The sequence below is a fragment of the Budorcas taxicolor genome, chromosome 22 (assembly GCF_023091745.1).
Source record: "Budorcas taxicolor isolate Tak-1 chromosome 22, Takin1.1, whole genome shotgun sequence".
NCBI lineage: Eukaryota > Metazoa > Chordata > Mammalia > Artiodactyla > Bovidae > Budorcas > Budorcas taxicolor.
Window position 1 is genome coordinate 35,891,490 of NC_068931.1, and position 18,557 is coordinate 35,910,046.

At 47.4% G+C, this 18,557-nt stretch overlaps 1 protein-coding gene across 1 annotated transcript in view; it reads right to left on the reverse strand.

The window, feature by feature from the left end:
• COLEC12 (collectin subfamily member 12) overlaps window positions 1–18,557 on the reverse strand; it is a 178,751-nt gene that overhangs the window by 9,206 nt on the left and 150,988 nt on the right. Inside the window, exons 5-8 of the mRNA XM_052660411.1 lie at window positions 17,049–18,095; window positions 4,611–5,099; window positions 3,619–3,755; window positions 2,320–2,429 (exon numbers count right to left, since the gene is read on the reverse strand). Of these exons, the coding sequence (XP_052516371.1) occupies window positions 2,320–2,429; window positions 3,619–3,755; window positions 4,611–5,099; window positions 17,049–18,095 (1,783 nt within the window). The remainder of the gene's footprint in view (window positions 1–2,319; window positions 2,430–3,618; window positions 3,756–4,610; window positions 5,100–17,048; window positions 18,096–18,557) is intronic.

Here is an 18,557-nt window from a genome sequence, read left to right on the forward strand (position 1 = left end):
TGGGCTGTCATCCCAATCAGTACTTCCTGCTGGAGCCTGGGAGACAGGAGAAAATTCCACCCTGGGAGAGCTGGCAGGGGTGCTACTGTCCCTGCTCAATCCATTCCACATGGGCCAACCCAGTTTGTGCTTAGAGGAGGGCTTCAGATTGAATTTCTTAGTGAGTCTAACCCAGACCTTTTTTTTTTATGACCGTGAGAAATGTGGAGGAGACTGAAGTTATTATTTTTTTTAGCTCCCCACTGACTCCTTTAAAAAAATCATCCATACTCTTGACTGTCAAAGTGACACGTTTATCTTTCCCTTAGTATTCTCTGCCTTCTGTCCCAACTTCCACAGCTCTGATTTTATTTATTTTTTAAAATTTATCTATTTCTTTGCATCAGGTTTTAACTGAGGCCTCCCCTCCCCACTTCCACTGCTCTGACTTTTTTATTTAAAAAAATTATTTATCTGTTTATTCGACTGAATCGGGTTTTAACTGAGGTATGTGGAATCTTTTGTTTCTTTATTTGTACCAGATCTTTGTTTTGTTCTTATCTTTTAGTTGCAGTATATGTGAACTCTTAGTTGTAAGCATGTGGGATCTAGTTCCCTGACCAGGGATTGAACCCGGGTCCCCTGCATTCGGAGTACAGTGTGGTAGCCACTGGACCACCAGGGAAGTCCCTCCACCGCTCTGGTTGTAGATGACAACTCTCACAACTGCTTTGAGTCTCCTGAAGTGTATCCTTGCCGTGATGGATAACTTCCTTGGGTGTTAGCCACATTTCCGAGGGCCAGGATGTGGTGTAGCTTCCTCCCACCGAGGATGGGTGTACAGGGAGCAGACTGGCTATCTGCTGAGCCAGGAAAGAGATATCCATTTGTCCTGGGGGCAGTCTGAGGCTCACCTTTGGCGCTAACCCCAAATCTTCAAATGTTCCACCTCAATGTTTGGTTGCTATTCTAAAAGAAATGGCCTGGGTGGTTGATTCCTCAGTGGTCCAGTGGTTAAGAATCCACCTTGCAATGCAGGGACTGTGGGTTCGATCCCTAGTCGGGGAACTAAGATTCCACAAGGCATGGAACAACTAAGCCCACTAGCTACTGAGCCCACATGATACAACTAAGACCTGATGCAGGCAAATAAATAAATACTTAAAAAAAATCCTTTAAAAGAAATGGCCTTACTCTGGTTTCCCATCTATATCCTCTAATCATGCTTTTCACGTAGAGGATTTAAAAGCATAAAGAAGGCTGTCTACCCACACACACAGGCACGCGCGCGCACACACACACACAGAAACTCTACCTCACCCCTCCACCCCTCGAGCCCATCTTCCTGTCCTTGACCACAACTGTTCCAGCCCTGATGCCCGTGACATTGTCCTGGACCTGAAACACCCTCAGCTTCTCCTCTCCAGGTTCCAAGGATGCTGTGGCTACTCCAGCTCAGGACACAGTCCTGAAGCCAAGATGCCCACACGCCTGCTTGAGCCTCTGTAGGACATGTCTCCTCTGGTGGGTTTTATATAAATTCTGCCCTATTTGGTACAGTGTGTGTTCCACAGTTTCACATTTCTGCATCTACTAGATGCAAAGCAAGAGGAGGATGAAGAGGTGAAATTGAAATGGGCGCAATTTCATCCTCTTCAGACCCTGGGGTGGGATTAGGACAGGAGTGGACACTGGGGTCTGGTGAGGCTCATGGACATTTCTGTACCCCTGGGAGCTTTGAGAAGGTTCTATGAACTGCTTCTGTTCTCTGTTGCTGCCTTTATAGAACTAGATCACACTGGACTTACGGGGACCCTTCAAACCTGCGGGAGATGGTCGTCCCACAAGGGCCTTCGTTCGTGGTACACTTGAACTTTCTATGTGTAGGAGAGTCATCAACTCGTAGTTCATCCCCACACTCTGGCCAGAAGCCCAGTGAGGGCTGGGACACCAACAGTGTCATCGTGAAGGGAGCGCCCTGCCCATGCTGGAAACACATCTGGGGAGCTCGACCGAGCTGGGGGAGCCGGGCTTCCTTGGCTTTTCCGGCAGCACTTAAAGAGCACACTTTGCCATCTCTCTCCCTACCGCCCTGGGCAGTTTTATGAGTCTGTATTTTCGTTTGTTTTTTTGTTTTTCTTGGTAGAAATGAAGAAAAATTCACTCCGCGAGAAGAGGAAAAAACCTGACTTTTACCCCATATTGATTTCCCTCCATGGAAATAAACATGCAGCTGGTACCCAGAGGCTGAGTGTGAGGATTGTGTTGGACACAAGGTCGTTCAGGAAGAAACAGACCAGCGAGAGCCTGACCAGCAACCTGGACGTTTCTGAGACTCACTTGTACTCCGGAAATGTCCCATCCAGCCACCTCCATTCATTCTCCCGCTCCAAGTCCGTGAGGCCAATCCAGTAGTTCTCTTTCGCCACCATCTGCTTTTTGATCCATTGCTGAAAAATAAAATCATAGATGGTGCGTTACTATTTCTTGAACAGATGTTTGGGGGACTTTCAGTATTTAGAAATGAGGGACACTTTCGGAGAGGATGCCTGTCATAACTTGTGCTCTATTTTGCTATCCTCTTTTTATTGCACTTGTTTTGCCCTGGGGTTTTTTTTGGTGGTGGTGGGGTGGGGGTGCGGGGCAGTCTTTGATATATTTTCCTCTTACAAGTTTATAAGCGATACTCCTAAACTATCCAGATCACTCATGAATCCCACCAGGCTCCACCCCTCCCACAACCCCTCCCTCCGATGTTCTAATAATAGTAACAGCCACGGCACTATCAAGCCCTTCCTCTTGACCGGGTCCCATGTCCAGTGTGTCACATGTAACATGTCTTCGAGGCATTACAACCACCAGCCTAATAAAGGAGACAAGTGGTTGAGCTGGGGTCAGGCCCAGGCGCCTGACCCCTGTCTTATGGATGCTCATTTCCAGTCAATTACTGAAGAAGCATCCGTTTTCAGGGTCCTATCTGCCGGAGACATGCAGGGGAAAGAAAGGAGGCCCCTGTGACAGTGCGGCATTAAAGAGAAAGCACTGGTGTTATTGCTAGATGGACCTCAGTTTCAGTCTCAGCTCTGCATTTATTTGTCTCATATATTAATCATTCAAATTTTGTGGGGCCTCAGTTTTCCTGTCTGTAAGATGGGGATAATATTACCCACAGGCTCCTGGGGTGTGGTGAGGTTTATAGGAGAAAATGCTTGGCACACATTAGGAACCAAATGAGTGGTTATTATGTGTGGGCTTTGTCCCAGGACCATATCTGCCCTTCCTGACCCTGTTAAGGCCACATGTCTGGACCCTGGCATTCGGCCCCACCCCTCCAGTGCTCAGGGCTCTCTGCCTCTCCATAGGAGACTTGTACCGACCTGCAGGCTTCCCACTCTTTCTGGGAAAAGCCACACAGCTCCAGGCTTGATAAAGCAAGAGCTTCCAGGTGCTAGCACAAGGACCCAACCCCCATGCCGTGAATGCTTTCTGTCCCTGGATAAAGCCCAAATCTCAATCATGTGGCCCTCGGTGTTTCTGTGACTATGAATTTATGGTATCTTTGAATAAGCATGCACTTTCCAGATGTCAGCGATCCTTAAATTACAGTTTTCTCCAACCCTAAGAATGCCACACACGTACCTGCTCCTCTCCCGTGTTTATGAAAACGAGATGTGAAGACATTCTTTCGCAGAAAAGTTTTGCATCCTCAAAAAAGTCTCTCTCAGTCGAAAAATAGTAGCATTTGTCTGTGAAGTTCTTCCAGTAAGGCAGGCAGCCTAGGAATGGAAAGTTTAAAAATGCCAATGGAAACACACACACACTGAAAACACTATGCCTTTAGGAGGCATAGCTGCAGCCCGGCTTCCCCACTGCCCATATGCTGAGTCTATGACTGATGTTCCTGAACATTCTAGGGGCCAAGACCAGTTCGAGGAAGTAGGTGGCCTGCAGGACACGTGGTGGTTAAAACCACTTAAGCAGGCCTTTGTGTCTGGATTAGTCTTCACAATGACAGAAGTAACAGACACAGAAATAACAAGCAGCACAGGCTCAGGTGGTCCCCATCAGCCCGGGATCACACAGAACCTGTAAACAAGAGGCTGGGAGAGCTAGGCTCACAGGAAAATGCAACGAAGGGGGACTGCAGGAAACCAAGCGGAATCGGCTGTGAGTCCAAGGGGAGAAAGACAGGCTTGGTTGCAAACCCAAAGCTTTCATTATCAAAGGATGAGAAGGTGCCATAATACCTTCTCAAAAAGAAACGCGAGCTGGCTTCAGGAACAGAAAGTTCCATCTGCACGTTAACTAAGGGTTGACCATCCCCAGGTGAAAGGCAGAGAATGAAGACAGGGACGGCTCTGGGGTGGCCAGCCTCAGATTTTCCTGAATTCAACGTCTGGGACCAGTTTGTCCCTGAGGACCCGACTTAGCTAATGATAAATGAGCGCTAGAGGAGCTGATGCTGTTTAGGGATAAACACGCGTGCCTGAAGGATGCTGCCTAGTGAGGGGCTAGGCGAGCAGCAGGGGCGGAAGCCCACCCTGTGTGATGCCTTCACTGCTAATAAGATTGGGTGTGTGAGGTGAACACGGGGAGCACCCCCATCCTGGGTGTGAGGGGCTCAGACTCACCGTTGTCCTCAGGTGCTGTGGTTGGCTCGGTCTTAAGGGCCAGGGGGACTGCCGCCCCTGAGGGGCCTGGGGGACCAGGGGGACCCTTGATACCTGGCATGCCTGGCATCCCAGGGAGGCCTGGCAGCCCCCGTGGCCCAGGCACCCCAGGCTCCCCCACAGTGCCCTGTAGTCCCTGGAAGCCGGGGGGGCCCTGAGGGCCTGGGAGTCCATCCTTGCCCGGCGGGCCGGGGGGGCCTGGGTCCCCACTGGGGCCCTGAGGGCCAGGCTTCCCAGGAGACCCTCGGGAGCCTTTGGAGCCTTGCAGGCCTTTGGAGCCTTTGCTGCCGCGCTCTCCAGGGGGGCCAACTGGCCCGATTGGGCCCCTCTCACCAGCTGGGCCAGGTGGGCCCGGCTCCCCCTTCTCTCCTTTCTGCCCCTTGTTGCCAGTGGGGCCTGGGGGTCCCTGCTGTCCTCGGTCACCTTTTGGACCCCTGGGGCCAGGAGGACCTGAAACATAAAAAGAAGACAAAAGGTATAAGCGTGAAATCTGGGACACCTCTGGTCATCTGGGACCGTTTTTTCACAGCAGGAAGGCTGTGTGGGTTAGGATTGCTATATGTGTGTGTGTCTGTGTGTGCGTGTGTGTGCGCTCAGTCATGTTTGAGTCTTTGCAACCCCAAGGACTGTAGCCCACCAGGCTCCTCTGTCCATGGGATTCTCCAGGCAAGAATACTGGAGTGGGTTGCATTTCCTTGAGATGACCTCTCTCTTATTTCCTCCTCATTCCATCGATTTGATAAATATTTATTAACTACCTGTTGTATGACAAGCACCATGTAAGGTGTGGGGTAAGGGGTTGAATTGGACTAAAGAGATGCCACGGAGTGTTGAGAGAGTGTCCTGTGATTCCCCCATTGCACCAGCCGGGCCTCTCCTCTCTGGTCCTCCCCTGTGGTGCTCCTGTCCCTCCAATGGTGCTGCGGGAACACAGAGGTCCTCAGGGCCGGGCCTCACTGTGGACCAGATCACCGGGACGGGAGATCTATGTTGGGGGTGCTCTCAGGGCCAGCTGAGGAGGACCAGTTTCATTTTTCCCAGTGATGCAAACGGTGCATCAAATGCATCTAATAATGCAAATAGGGTTTGGGCTTCCCTGGTGGCTCAGACTGTAAAAATCCACCTGCAATGCAGGAGACCTGGGTTTGATCCCTGGGTTGGGAAGATCCCCTGGAGGCGGGCAGGGCAACCCACTCCAGTATTCTTGCCTGGAGAATCCCCGTAGACAGAGGAGCCTGGTGGGCTACAGTCCATGGAGTTGCAAAGAATCAGACACAACTTAACGACTAAGCACAGCACACAGGGAAGGTAGACTAAAGAAAGAAACAGGTGCAGCATCTCACTGGCAAGGGGGGAAAAAATTGTTTTCCTCCAGAGGAAAAAGCAGTTCCCCCTTAAAAAGGCAGGGAGGGGGTTGGGGGAAGAGAAGCAAATACTTGCTCATCTCTCTTTGCTCCAAAAGGCGGTTCCCTTAACGTGGGGGTGTCCTGTTCTCTCTGAATTCTCAAGAGTAACATCGACATCACAACCAGAATTTGTATGCACATGACAGGGTGAAGTACTTTCACATACAGTATGTCACGTGACATTCGTCTATGGCATAGGATTCCCACAGCACATCTGAGGACATGCAGGGCCAGAGACACAAAGCTCTTTGTTCAGAGTTATTGAGCAACTCAAGACAGATCTACCCAGGGGAATGGGGCTTCCCAGGTGGCACTAGTGGTAAAGAATCCACCTGCAATGCAGGAGACCTGGGTTCAATCCTTGGGTCAGGAAGATCCCCTGGAGAAGGGAATGGCTACCCACTCCAGTATTCTTGCCTGGGGAATCCCCATAGACAGAGGAGCCTAGCAGGCTACAGTCCATGGGGTCGCAGAATCGGACACAACTGAGCAACTGAGTGACTGACATAGCACACCCATGGGAGTAAGACACGTCCAGTTACCATCAGGGGGAGGAGCTGGGGCAGGAATTCAGGGGCTTCTCGTGTTGAAATGAACACATCGTGGAGGACACTGTGCTCAAACAGTCCGCTGCCTGGAATCTCAGAGCATCTGAGATCTCGCTATTCTACAGGAATAAGCGTAAGAGTTCCGCACCCATTCTCTGGATGGAAGCCCAGAGCCTTGGAGGCTGGGAGGATGAAAGTGCGGGGCAGAGGCAGGATTGGCGGGGCTCCCACGCTCAGTTTTGCCTGTTCCTCTTCACCAGCACACCTCCCCACTGGCTGGTCAGGACACAACGGTGAAGCAGCCTTTCCTACCTTTGTTCCCTCTCGCCCCAGGCCCTGGTGGACATCACTGCATCCACATACCAGCCACGGCCACGGCCAGCCCTCCATCTCTGCCCTTCCTCTGCAGAAACGTAGGTCCTGGGCTCAGCTTTGCCCCCTTGAGCCTACCCATGACACTGCCCCTGGACTTTCAGGCCAGACCCTCTACGGAGCTGTAAGTGAGTTTATGCCAAACTAGCATGCACTAGGGCTAGCGCTGGCTTCAGTGTGTTCCTTTTAGGGTTATCTGCCCCAAAAGTCAGAGACTTCAGGGTGAAACACCTTCTTCCTGAATCCATCTTACTGACTTTTGTCCATCTGCTCCTGTTGACTCCTCCCTACCATCAGCTCTCCAGGCCTCTGGGTCCTCATCTCCATCCCATTCGTGGATGGTCCATTTTCTCTGGGATGTCCAGCCAGCATCTCCAACCTGGCGTGTCTACACTGACCTCGTCACCTCTGCTGTTCATGCCCTCCTCCCGTCATCTCTTATCCCACTGCATCATCACAGCCGTCTCATCACCATCCTAGCGCCGGGTTCTCTCTTCCTCTCTCCCCCACCCCCTCTGTCTTTCTGGTAGATTTTTACGGTTACCTCTCAACTGCTCTTCCTACATGATCCCTCTCCATGCATCTCACTCTGCATCTTTCACACATCTGTCTTCCTTGCATTCAGCTCGGGACCCCACTTGCTCCAGGATACCCTCTTGGTCCTCTGGTGTCAAGGCTTCCAGGACCTGGTCTCACGTGTGTTGATTCATCCTCCTCTGCACCTGTGCAAATTTCTTCTCTCAGAATTCCCTCTGCCCATATCCATCTGGAAAATTCCTGCTCACCCACCATGTAATCCTCCCAGGTCACTCCAGGTGGAAGTTTTCCCTCCTTCTGTGATGTTTAGTCCTTGTTCTTCTTCGAGGACCCTTCCCCATCTAGTAGCTAGATTACAGGCCACAGTCATTATCTAGCAAGTGTTTCTCAAATCAATGTGCCTCATGGGTCAAAAACCCCGCAGGCTTCCCTGGTGGTAACGAATCCACCTGCTAATGTGGCAGGCACAGATTCAGTCCCTGGTCCAGGAAGATCCCACACGCTGAGGAGCAACTCAGCCCATGCATCACAACTACTGAGCCCGTGCTCTAGAGCCTGGGAACCGCAGCTACTGAGCCCACGTGCCCTAGAGCACACAAGAAGCCACTGCAATGAGAAGCCTGCACACAGCAAGGAAGGGTGGCCCTTGCTTGCCCCAACTAGAGAAAGCCCTTGCGGCAACAAAGACCCAGCCCAGCCAAAGATAAATAAATAAATATTTTTATGTATATAAAAAAAGAAAGCCTGTTGCATTAGTGCTAACATTTTGGGTCCAGCAGAGACTAGAAGGGAGGGATTCTAGGGTGACAGTGTCCTGCCTGGTGACCTTTACCTCATTCTAAGAAGCCACCTCCACTCAATCTATGTATCAGGTTGACCCTGGCTGCCAGTAAGACTGGCCATGGGGAGATATCTTCCCAACTCTATTCATACTTCTGAACCGATCCTGTGATCTTATATCCATAATTTGATTTTTTTTTTTCCTGTTTAACCTGAGGAGACTCATTAAACAGCCTACCCATTTAGGAAAGACAGAGGGTGAGTTTTTACTGCAAGATGGATCTCCTTTAAAAACGGTTAGCTCAGAGGTTAAAGCGTCTGCCTCCAATGCGGGAGACCCGGGTTCGATCCCTGGGTCGGGAAGATCCCCTGGAGAAGGAAATGGCAATCCACTCCAGTATTCTTGCCTGGAGAATCCTATAGACGGAGAAGCCTAGTAGGTTACAGTCCATGGGGTCACAAAGAGTCGGACACGACTGAGTGACTTCACCTTCACCTTCACCTTCAAAAAGGTAACTTAGCTCCTTTGTGTAGTTGAGAAAAAATGTCTTAAGAGATTGTTAGTGGGGAAGGTGGCCTGTATGTTCCTCTGTAAAGCATGCAGCACGATGGAAGGTTCTAGTGGAACGATTCTGACAATAGGCCAAAACAAACAGAAATCTGATTTATTTGGAATAAGGGCAAAAATAAAAGTAATTCCCCCTCCCCCCCCACCACACAACTACTTCAGTTTTGTTCATGTTCTATGTTTGACATTAAGAAATCAAAATAATGAGGAAGATCTGTCGGGAAATTCAAGTGCTTTAGAAGTTCTTTATTCTCTCTATGGATTTGCCAATAACCAGTGTCACTCTATCACTCATGGCGGGTTGGTGCTGTACTCGCAAGTTATGGGAAATGAGTCCACCCATGGCCAGGAAATGGTGCCCATTCCAGGGCCTGTCTTCCTGTTCTGAATGTTCCGACAGACCCATGTGGCAGAGAGTTGTATTTCTTCCAGAACACCCTCCTCTGGTTGCCAACAGAATTCCAAAGACATATGATTCTCTCTTCCCCTCCTGACATGAATCCAAGACTCCTTTACCTGGGGTGACAGCTTTTCATGAATCTTCTTTCTTTCTGGGGTCAGGTAATATATGGTGTTTGGCTATTTCTCTCTGAACCTAAGCTACACTTGAATATCCTCACCCCCTCCACAAAGAATCATGGCTTGTTTTATTTTTTTTTTTAAATTTTTTTATGGCTTATTTTTAAAATGTCATAAAAATGCAGACCTCACAGTCAACACAAAATACCAACTGATACTAATTTCCAGATGTTGAGAAGGAAGGGAATAAAATATTGGGAGGAGATGCAAGTTTTTGCCTTGGATAGTCTAAAATCCTACTTGTGATGGATTTCCTAGCTGGATTAGGATAAAAACTGAATTTTTCATATGAAGCACTATATCCATCACAAATAGATTATCTGCATATTCAAAGAGACACATGTATCCCAATGTTCACTGCAGCACTGTTTATGATACCCAGGACCTAGAAGCAACCTAAATGTCTATCAATTGATGAATGCATAAAGAAGTTGTGGTATATATATACGATGAAATATTACTCAACCATAAAAAGGAATGAATTTGAGTCAGTCGAACTGGGGTAGATGAACCTAGGGCCTGTTATACACAGTGAAGTAAGTCAGAGAAAAACAAATATCATATATCAACCCTTACCTATGGAGTCTAGGACAAGGGTCCTGATGAACCTATATGCAGGGCAGGAAGAGAGATACAGATGTGGAGAACAGACAGAGTTGGGAAAGGAGAGGGTGGGATGAATTGAAAGAGTAATACTGAAATATATAAATTACCATGTATAAAATACATAGCTAGTGGGAAGCTGCTTTATAACACAGGGAGCCCAGCCCGGCAGTCTGTGACAACCTAGAGAGCCGGGGTGGGGGTAGGAGGGAGGCTCAAGAGGGGCAACCGACACAACTTTGTAAAGCAATTATCCTCCAATTAAAAAAACAAATATGTTCTCTGTTATATTGAAAAGTTTAATATAATGTTTTATATCCATGGCGGTGGATAAACTCCTAGCAGGCGCACTGCTAGGACCCACGTCTACATCCACAGCTGCCCCAGCCTTGGGAAAATATCACAGAGCTAGAGCCGGAGGCTGGAACTCTGCCTTCAAACACTGGGCTATGGGAAAATGTACTCTGTATGCCCTGTACTCGGGGATTCATTCATTCATATACTTGTCTCATTAAGACAATACTTTGCTTGCTCCTTAAGACCTAGATATTTGCTATTTATTTCTTTTTAAAAATCACTAAGAAAAAGAGCTAAAACCATTTCAAAAGTTAGGACTGGATCCCCCTACAAAGCTGATCACTAATGCTAGGGGTATATCTTCCTCAAGGACCTGGGATGCCAGTATAGCTTTTGGCATCTGGATGATCCTAGGATTTTAGGTATTACTTGAATCTTTTTTTTTTTTTTTTGGTGGGGGCAGCTGTTAAAGTCAAAGTAAAATGAAATAAAATATAAGCCACTGATAGTGCCTTAAAAGTGAAAACTCTGAAATAAATGGCAAGACAGTATTCATGAGCCCATGCAATACCTTGAATTCAGAGTTGAGAAATGGTGACGTTACATGCGGGGCAGACATGATGTCCTGTACAGAACAGAAAATGAGGCCACGTGGTTGGCTGCCTAGCTTGGGATTTTTTTTTTTGCCATGTGGCTTGTGGGATCTTAGTTCCCTGACCAGGGATTGAACCCGTGTCCCGTGCAATGGAAGTGTGGAGCCCTAACCACTGAACCACCAGGGAGCTCCCCTGGCTTGGGATTCTGAAATGCCAGGATTCCATGTTGCTGGTAAAGCTGTCGAATGAAGGCTCCAGGAATGCCCGTATATGACCAAGACCAGAACTCAAAACAGCTGTGTTTGCACTGTCAGCAAAACCTCCTCCCCAGGCTTCTAGGCTCCAGAGCCAGGAGCTTTAAACACTAGAATCCTTTAAACAAACATCTTAAAGAGGATAGGAGACTTTAAATACTGTGCTGTTGCTGCTTTGGCCACCAAGCTGCAGGCTTTGAGAAGGGCCAAGCCCCATATCCTACCCCTGAAATAACTTTACAACTTGTTTTCCAAAAAAAACTGCTTGTGCCTAACGGAAAATAGAGAAAACACTTTAACTCTTACTGCCACTCAACATCGTGGAGACTTTTATTTTAGAACCACAAGTGGTCAGGTTGGAAGACACAGAAAAATAGTAATATCATCTGACATATTTTTCTTCTCACGCAGTGAAATGAATCACATTTAACACCCACATATGAAAAAGTCATTCTGCAGGGCTTAGGTGAAAAGGCATATACAAATAAAAAGGAAATTTAAGACAGGATATTTGGCAATCATTTTAAAGAATAATTTGGTTCTTGACCTCATGTTCAAGATAGTCAGACATCTGGAAAGCCACGGAAGCTCTTTGTCCACAGAGGAGGATATATTTAAGCCACTGTTTCTCACCAACTGGCCACGGTATGCTTCAATGCCTTCGAATGCCTGCACTCAATAAACGTGGATCAGGATTTCCCTGGTGGTCCAGTGGTTAAAAATCCACCTGCCAACTGCAGGGGACATGGGTTCGATCCCTGATCTGGGGAGATCCCGCACACCCCTGAGCAATTAAGCCCATGTGCTACAACTACTGAGCCCACTCGTCCTACAGTCTGGGTGCTGCAATGAAAGAAGTCACTGCAATGAGAAGCCCGCACACCGTAACTAGAGTAGCCCCCAGCAGAGCCAAAAACAAATAGATAATATGGATCAAAAATGAGGGAAAGTCAGAGAGTGGCAGCAGCCAGTCTGATTCCTCTCCAGGGCTGGGCACCGGGAAGCCAGCAGTAAGAACTTCTGAACTCCCATCAACCTTAAAGCCTGCGTCTGTACAACTGTGTTCTTTGTGGGCACGAATGTTGTCTTCCATGGTGATGTACTGGCTGGGGCTACAGCAGAGGGAAAAACCTGGACAGGAACTGAACATACTCACACTTGGGTATGAATATTAGCTAAGCCTCTGCCAGGCACTGCCCTGTTTTATTTACATTATCTCATTAAGCCCTTATAACTGTAATAGGTAGACAGATACTTGGTACTCATCTCCAGGGCTCTCCGGCTCTACAGCTCTCGTTCTCATCACTAAACCTCACGGTCCTCCCAAAAGAGCAGGTGCAGGGAATTGTCTGGTTGTACTAGGAGGATGCGATTTACACCTGCATGTATTATAGCAGTAGCTTAGGGTGTGAGGTGAACTTGCTACCTAAGAGTGTGTTTTATGAAGTATGAAGTCTTCCATGTGCCAAATTAGGATTAAAAAATGTTACATTATCGGCAACAACAACAATAAAAGCCTTTCATAAGGTTCTGGGGTTTATGGAGGTAGAGATCATTGTTGACAGGATTCAGTTTTGTTGTGGTTGTTCAGTTGCTCAGTCATCTCTGACTCTTTGCAACCCCGTGGACTTCGGCATGCCAGGCTTCCCTGTCCTCCAATATCTCCTTGAGTTTGCTCAAACTCATGTCCATTGAGTCGGTGATGCCATCCAACCATCTCATCCTCTGTCGCCCTCTTCTCCTCCTGGCCTCAATCTTTCCCAGCATCCACCTTGTTGCTCAAGCTAAACACTTAGGAGATGCCCATTCCTCCGCCCTGCTCATGTCTGATCCATCCATGAGCCTTGTCCAGCTCCTCAAAGCTGGCCTGATCCCATGTACAGTTTCTGCCCACAGCACTCTACTCCATCAATGTACCCTTTGGGCTTGGGACACTTTGGGGAGAGAAATCCAGGGTCTTGCACACCAAATGTGATCAAAAAGGGATCTGGGTGGGCTCTGAACATTCACAGCCCCTCCAGCCCATGTGTTCCTCACCCTGCAGGCACGGCCACAGAAGGCCAGTCAGGGCTATCATCTGGGGAAGGGCAGGGCTACCCTTGATTCTCTCTCCAGAATTCCTCCTGACTGAGAAGACCCACTTTGGTCATGCATGCTGCTACCATCCATCCCAAGTCACCCACAATGGGTCCGTCACCCCTCACTGGAACACTGCCTCCAGGATCACTTCCTGGTTATCTGTTCTTCCCCCAGCATCCAGGATGACCTTTCAAAAATATAAATCAGGTCATGTCACCACCTTCCTTAAAACTCCCCCTCACATTTAGAGTGAAATCCCATCTCCTTGGCCTCATAGGCTCCCCTGGGGCGGCCAAGAGGAAGGGCATGCATTTTCTGTGATTATCTGTGGGGTTTGCATCACAGGCTTTGCACCAGACAGACTGGGCTCAGATCCCATTTAGCTACTTATCATTTCTGTAAATTTAAGCAAGTTCTTTAAACCCCTAGAAGGCTTAGTTTCCTTATGTATGACTGGCAATGAGTTTTTGAGCACCTGCTTTACAGAGTGGGTGTCACAGGGGTAATTCATGAAAAGCCCTCATTACACTCATACTTAACTTCAGTTGATAAAAATAATCAGAATGGAAACATTAATTCATTTAAAGCCAGGCTCTGAATCTATTTATTGTTAATAAATATCTGCATCTGGATATTGTTAATCTATCTATTGTCATTTATTGTTTTTGTCTGGTCGCTAAGTCGTGACCAACTCTTTACAACCCCATGGACTGTAGCCCCCCTTCTCCAAGGAAATGACATCTCCAAAGACATTTATAGCTAGAAAATATCCAGAATACCATGTTAGGATTGTTGAGGGTATTACAACTTTAAGAGACAATTAGAAAGCACTTATTTTATGAGATTGCAAGTCTGCTGAGATTTCCCCTCATTCTGAATTTCAGTTGAGAAGGAATAGGGGAAAAGAAATAAATAATAAATATAGGTAATAAATAAATCAAGCACTGAAGAACTGTCTGGCTGTGTGAAAGCCCACTCTTTATTCAGAGTATGACTCTCACCTACAGTACCCCGACAGGCATTGTCCAGCCCCTCTATAGCTGGGGCACATGTACGGTTCACAGAACCCATTATATTTTCAAGCAACAGCAATTTTTATAAGGAACACTATATAAAAACTAAAACATTTTCCTTTAATGAGTACCCACTAGTCTTTGTTTCATCCTCTGGAGTGCCTCAGATGTCATTTAAAATCTCTTCCACATGACAGCCTTTTGAATAGTTATAAACAGCTGCCTTATTCCCCACTAAGCAGTCTCTCCTATAGGTTAAAGTTCCAGGTTCTTCGATCCTTCTTCACAGCACATGATTTCTAGACCCCATCAATCACCCTGGTCCTATTTTTCTGAGCGTGCTGGTCTGTGAGCATCCCCTGTTGATCAGGCTTCCCAACATACACACTATCCTTGGGGAGTGGTTTTGCCATGCTAAAAGGAGGGAGTATCACCTCCCTCATTTTGGATATCATATTTTTATTAATACAGCAAAAGATCACATGAGCTTCCCTGGCAGACACATTGAGTTGCTTTACAGTCTACTAAAATGCCCCACACTTTTCATGCACACTTCTTCTGAAAGTCATGCCCACCAGCCATCCCATCAACATTTGTATTTGGTCTTCTCTATCTACAAGTGGGGATTTTCATGTCTCCCCCAACTATTTCATTTTGTTGGCATCTCTTTACTGTTCCAGCCTCTGCAGATCATTTTGGATCAACATCCTCTGACCTGTTAGTTAGTATACACAGTTTCACATCACACAAGTATTGGCCGTCATCCACATCCTCATGCTAGTCCTGGCAAAGCTGTTGAGCGGTCCCTGCCATCTGCCACTCAGCTCTGCTTCCAGGCTCAGAGGGCCTCATTTAACTATCACTCTTTATATTCATTCAACTAGCATGGCAGTCACACCCAAGGGTGACTCTCAGTGACTCATGCCCTTGTATAATCCTTTCCCCTTAAGCATGGTAACTGTAACTTGCTTCTGACCAACTGTATATGGTAAAGGTGATGGGATGTCATTCCCTTGACTAGGTTCCATTATATAAGACTCTATCTTTGCAGGCTGGAGTGAGAGACTCCCTTGCTGGGTGTAAAGAAGCTGCAATGGTTTGAGATGGCCACATGGCAAGGGGCTGGGGTGACCTTTAGGACCTGACAGCCCATCTTACCATCCAGATTGCCAACAGATGGATTCTGCCAAGAACCTGAAGGAGTGTGGAAATGAGGCTTTCGCTAGTCAAGACTGATGAAACCACAGCCCCTCACTGAGCCTGTACCTGGGCAAGACCCTAAGCAAAGGATACACCTATGCTGTGCCCAGATTCCTGACCACAGAAACTGTGAGATGAGAAATGGGAGCTGTAAGTGCTGAGTTTTTAGTAATTTGCTATGCAAATGAATACGACCAATAAACCCATCTAATTGATCATTCATCCAGCACTGATTGCTCCACCTTGTTCTGAAGGGTATCACTGCCAGGAGCATCGCTGAAGTCCAGATATGCTATTTTTCATTCTCCTAGTTTAAACAATATACTATCTCTGTTACTGTCAGGAAATAAAATGAAGTCCATTGGCTTTCTTCTTAGTGAAGTCACTCTGGTGATTATTGCTTTCCTGAAAGCTCAAAAATGATCCAATCTGGTCCAAGGACTTTCAGTTTATACGGATGCCCTGGTTTGGAGTAAAACTCAGATTTTATATGTAAGTCACATCATTTCCCTCCTCTGTGGCCTGACAGTTACTGTGATGGCCAATCATCCACTGTTCGTGGCACTTGGAAGTAGCAATCTCTTAATGGTCACTCCATGATCTAGGAGATTGAACCTTTATTCCAAAGGAGCCCAATTTGTAATGGCATTGAAATAGCTAGGCACTGAAAAATTCCAAATTAACCAGTCTTTCATTCACAAACATTTAATGGAACACCTTTAAGCACTGTCCACAAATTCTTAGTTATGCTTCCCTTCTATTTCCCTTCGAGAAACAGAACTTAAATCCCCTCCCCTTTGTGTGTGAAATGGACTTAGTGACTTGTTTCTAAAGGAGAGGATATGGTGGAATGATGGTATGTGACTTTTGAGGCTAAAAGACATCTTGGCTTCCTTCTTTCTGTTTCTCTTGGATCATTTGCTCTGGAGGCAGCTAGCTGCCCTGCTGTGAGGACACTCAAGCAATTTCACATGATGAGGAACCAAGGCCACCTGCCAATAACCAACAAGCCCAAGAGCCATATGAATGAGCCATCTTGGAAGCAGCTCCTCAGCCCCAATTAAAGCTTCAGAAGACTACAGCCCCAGGGCTTCCCTGGTGGTCCAGTGGTTAATTCTGGGGACATGAGTTCCATCCCTGTTCCAGGAAGAGTCCACATTCCTCGGGGCAACTAGGCCCAGGTGCCATAACTACTGAAGCCCCCAAGCACCTGGTGCCCATGCTCTGCAACAAAAGAAGCCACTGCAATGAGAAGCCCGTGCACTGCAACGAGAGGAGCCCCTACTTGCCGCAGCTAGAGAAAGCCTGTGAGCAGCAACAAAGACCTCCCCTGCCCCAGCACAACCAAAAATAGATAAATAAGAAGACTATTGTTCCAGCTATCATCTTAACTACAACCTCATGAGAGATACTGAGCCCAAACCACCGACTTACACTAAGCTACTCCCGAATCCCTGACCCTCAGGAACTACACAGTAATACAGGCTTATTATTTTAAATTGTTGAGCTTTAGGGTCATTTGTTCTACAATCATAGATAACAACGTAAGTTCAGAATTTCCACTTACCTTGCAGGATGGTAAAATTCTTGATGAGCTGACCATGCTTGGAGTCCACCAGCTTCATTTCTTCCATAATCACTGACAAGTTGGCCACTTCCGTGTCCAACCTCGACCTCATCAAATCTTGCTGCATCCTGAGAGAAACAGAATCCAAACGGATGTTGGCCAGCGTGTTGTTCAGGGAGGTCAGATCGTCCGTGTGTTTGGTCAGCGTGTCCGTGCACGTGGTCCTGACTTCGTTCAGGTTGCTGGTCAGCGTCCGCAGGTAGTGGGCTGTGTAGCTGATATTGCTGATGATGTTCACAATGTCTGACTCAAAGAGCTGGAAGCGCTCCTCGAGCTGGCTGAATTTGGCTGCCGTTCTGTTCTCTGCATCCCTGTGTACATCCTGCAGGTCCTTCAGGTTCTGCTCGTTGGCTTGGGAGGCTGTGGTGATATTGTCCATCTGCCCTGTGAAGGAGCTGAGCTGGCTGTTCATGTCCTCCAGGGTGTCGTTGTTGGCTTTGGCCAAGGCGGAGTTATTGGCAGCCAGCGTCTGCAGGCTCTGCACCTTCTCCTTCAGCCAATCTGTGTCCTTCTTGGCTTGAAGGAAGACCTGCTGTAGGTTCTGGAAGTCGTTCTTGATGCGCTGGATCGCCTGGCTCGTGTCATCCACAGAGCGCTGCAGATTCGTGATGAGGTTCCTCTGCTGCACCTGTGTTAGGTTCAGGTTGTTGAGGTTCATGATGACCACGTTGTGAGAGTACATTTGGCTCTGCAGGTTGCCCTGCAGCACGCTCGTGTCCTGCTGAAGATTCGTGACATAGCCGTTATAGGCCTGCAGGGTTTTGTTGACAGTGGTGATGAGGAAGGAGTTATTCTCCAAAGTTTCCTTCAGTTGACTCTGCCGGTCCACCAGTGCATCCCCACTTGCCTGCAACTTCTCCAGCGTATCTTTGTTCTTGCTGGTCTTTTCCGTGATCTCACGAAGTTGCTGACGGAGATCCAGGATGTCCGACCTGAAGGTGGAGAGTTCTGAGTTGGTGCTGAGCGCTTTCTTTCCCGTTTGGTCCCCTGGAATCAGACCACATGTGTTACTCAGGTTGGTGGGATGGAGGCGTGTTCAAGTGAGGTCACAGATTCCCAAGAATAAAAGAGAGTTTTATTCCTAACTGGAATGTGCTCTGTTTCGGACAGAAAACTTGTGTGATGTGCTCACTGCATGCATTAGTAAAATCTACATCTCTGTTAAACCTGGGTCCTCAGGAATTGGAAAGGGTGCAGAATACCAGCACAGATTAACTTGGGTGAACACTTTTCTCATGGAAGGAGGGGGAATTTACTTGTTTCTAGAGCACTAGGGAAGGATGACAAGAAGGCAATAACCTGCTATTTGTTAAGTTCACCAAAATTATTCTTTTAAAAATTGGGGGAAAAAATCACATAATAAAATAGGCTAGAATCTTCTATTTCTCAAAATCACCAAAATTCTTCTTTAAAAAGTTGGGGGAAAAAAATCACAGGATAAAATAGGCT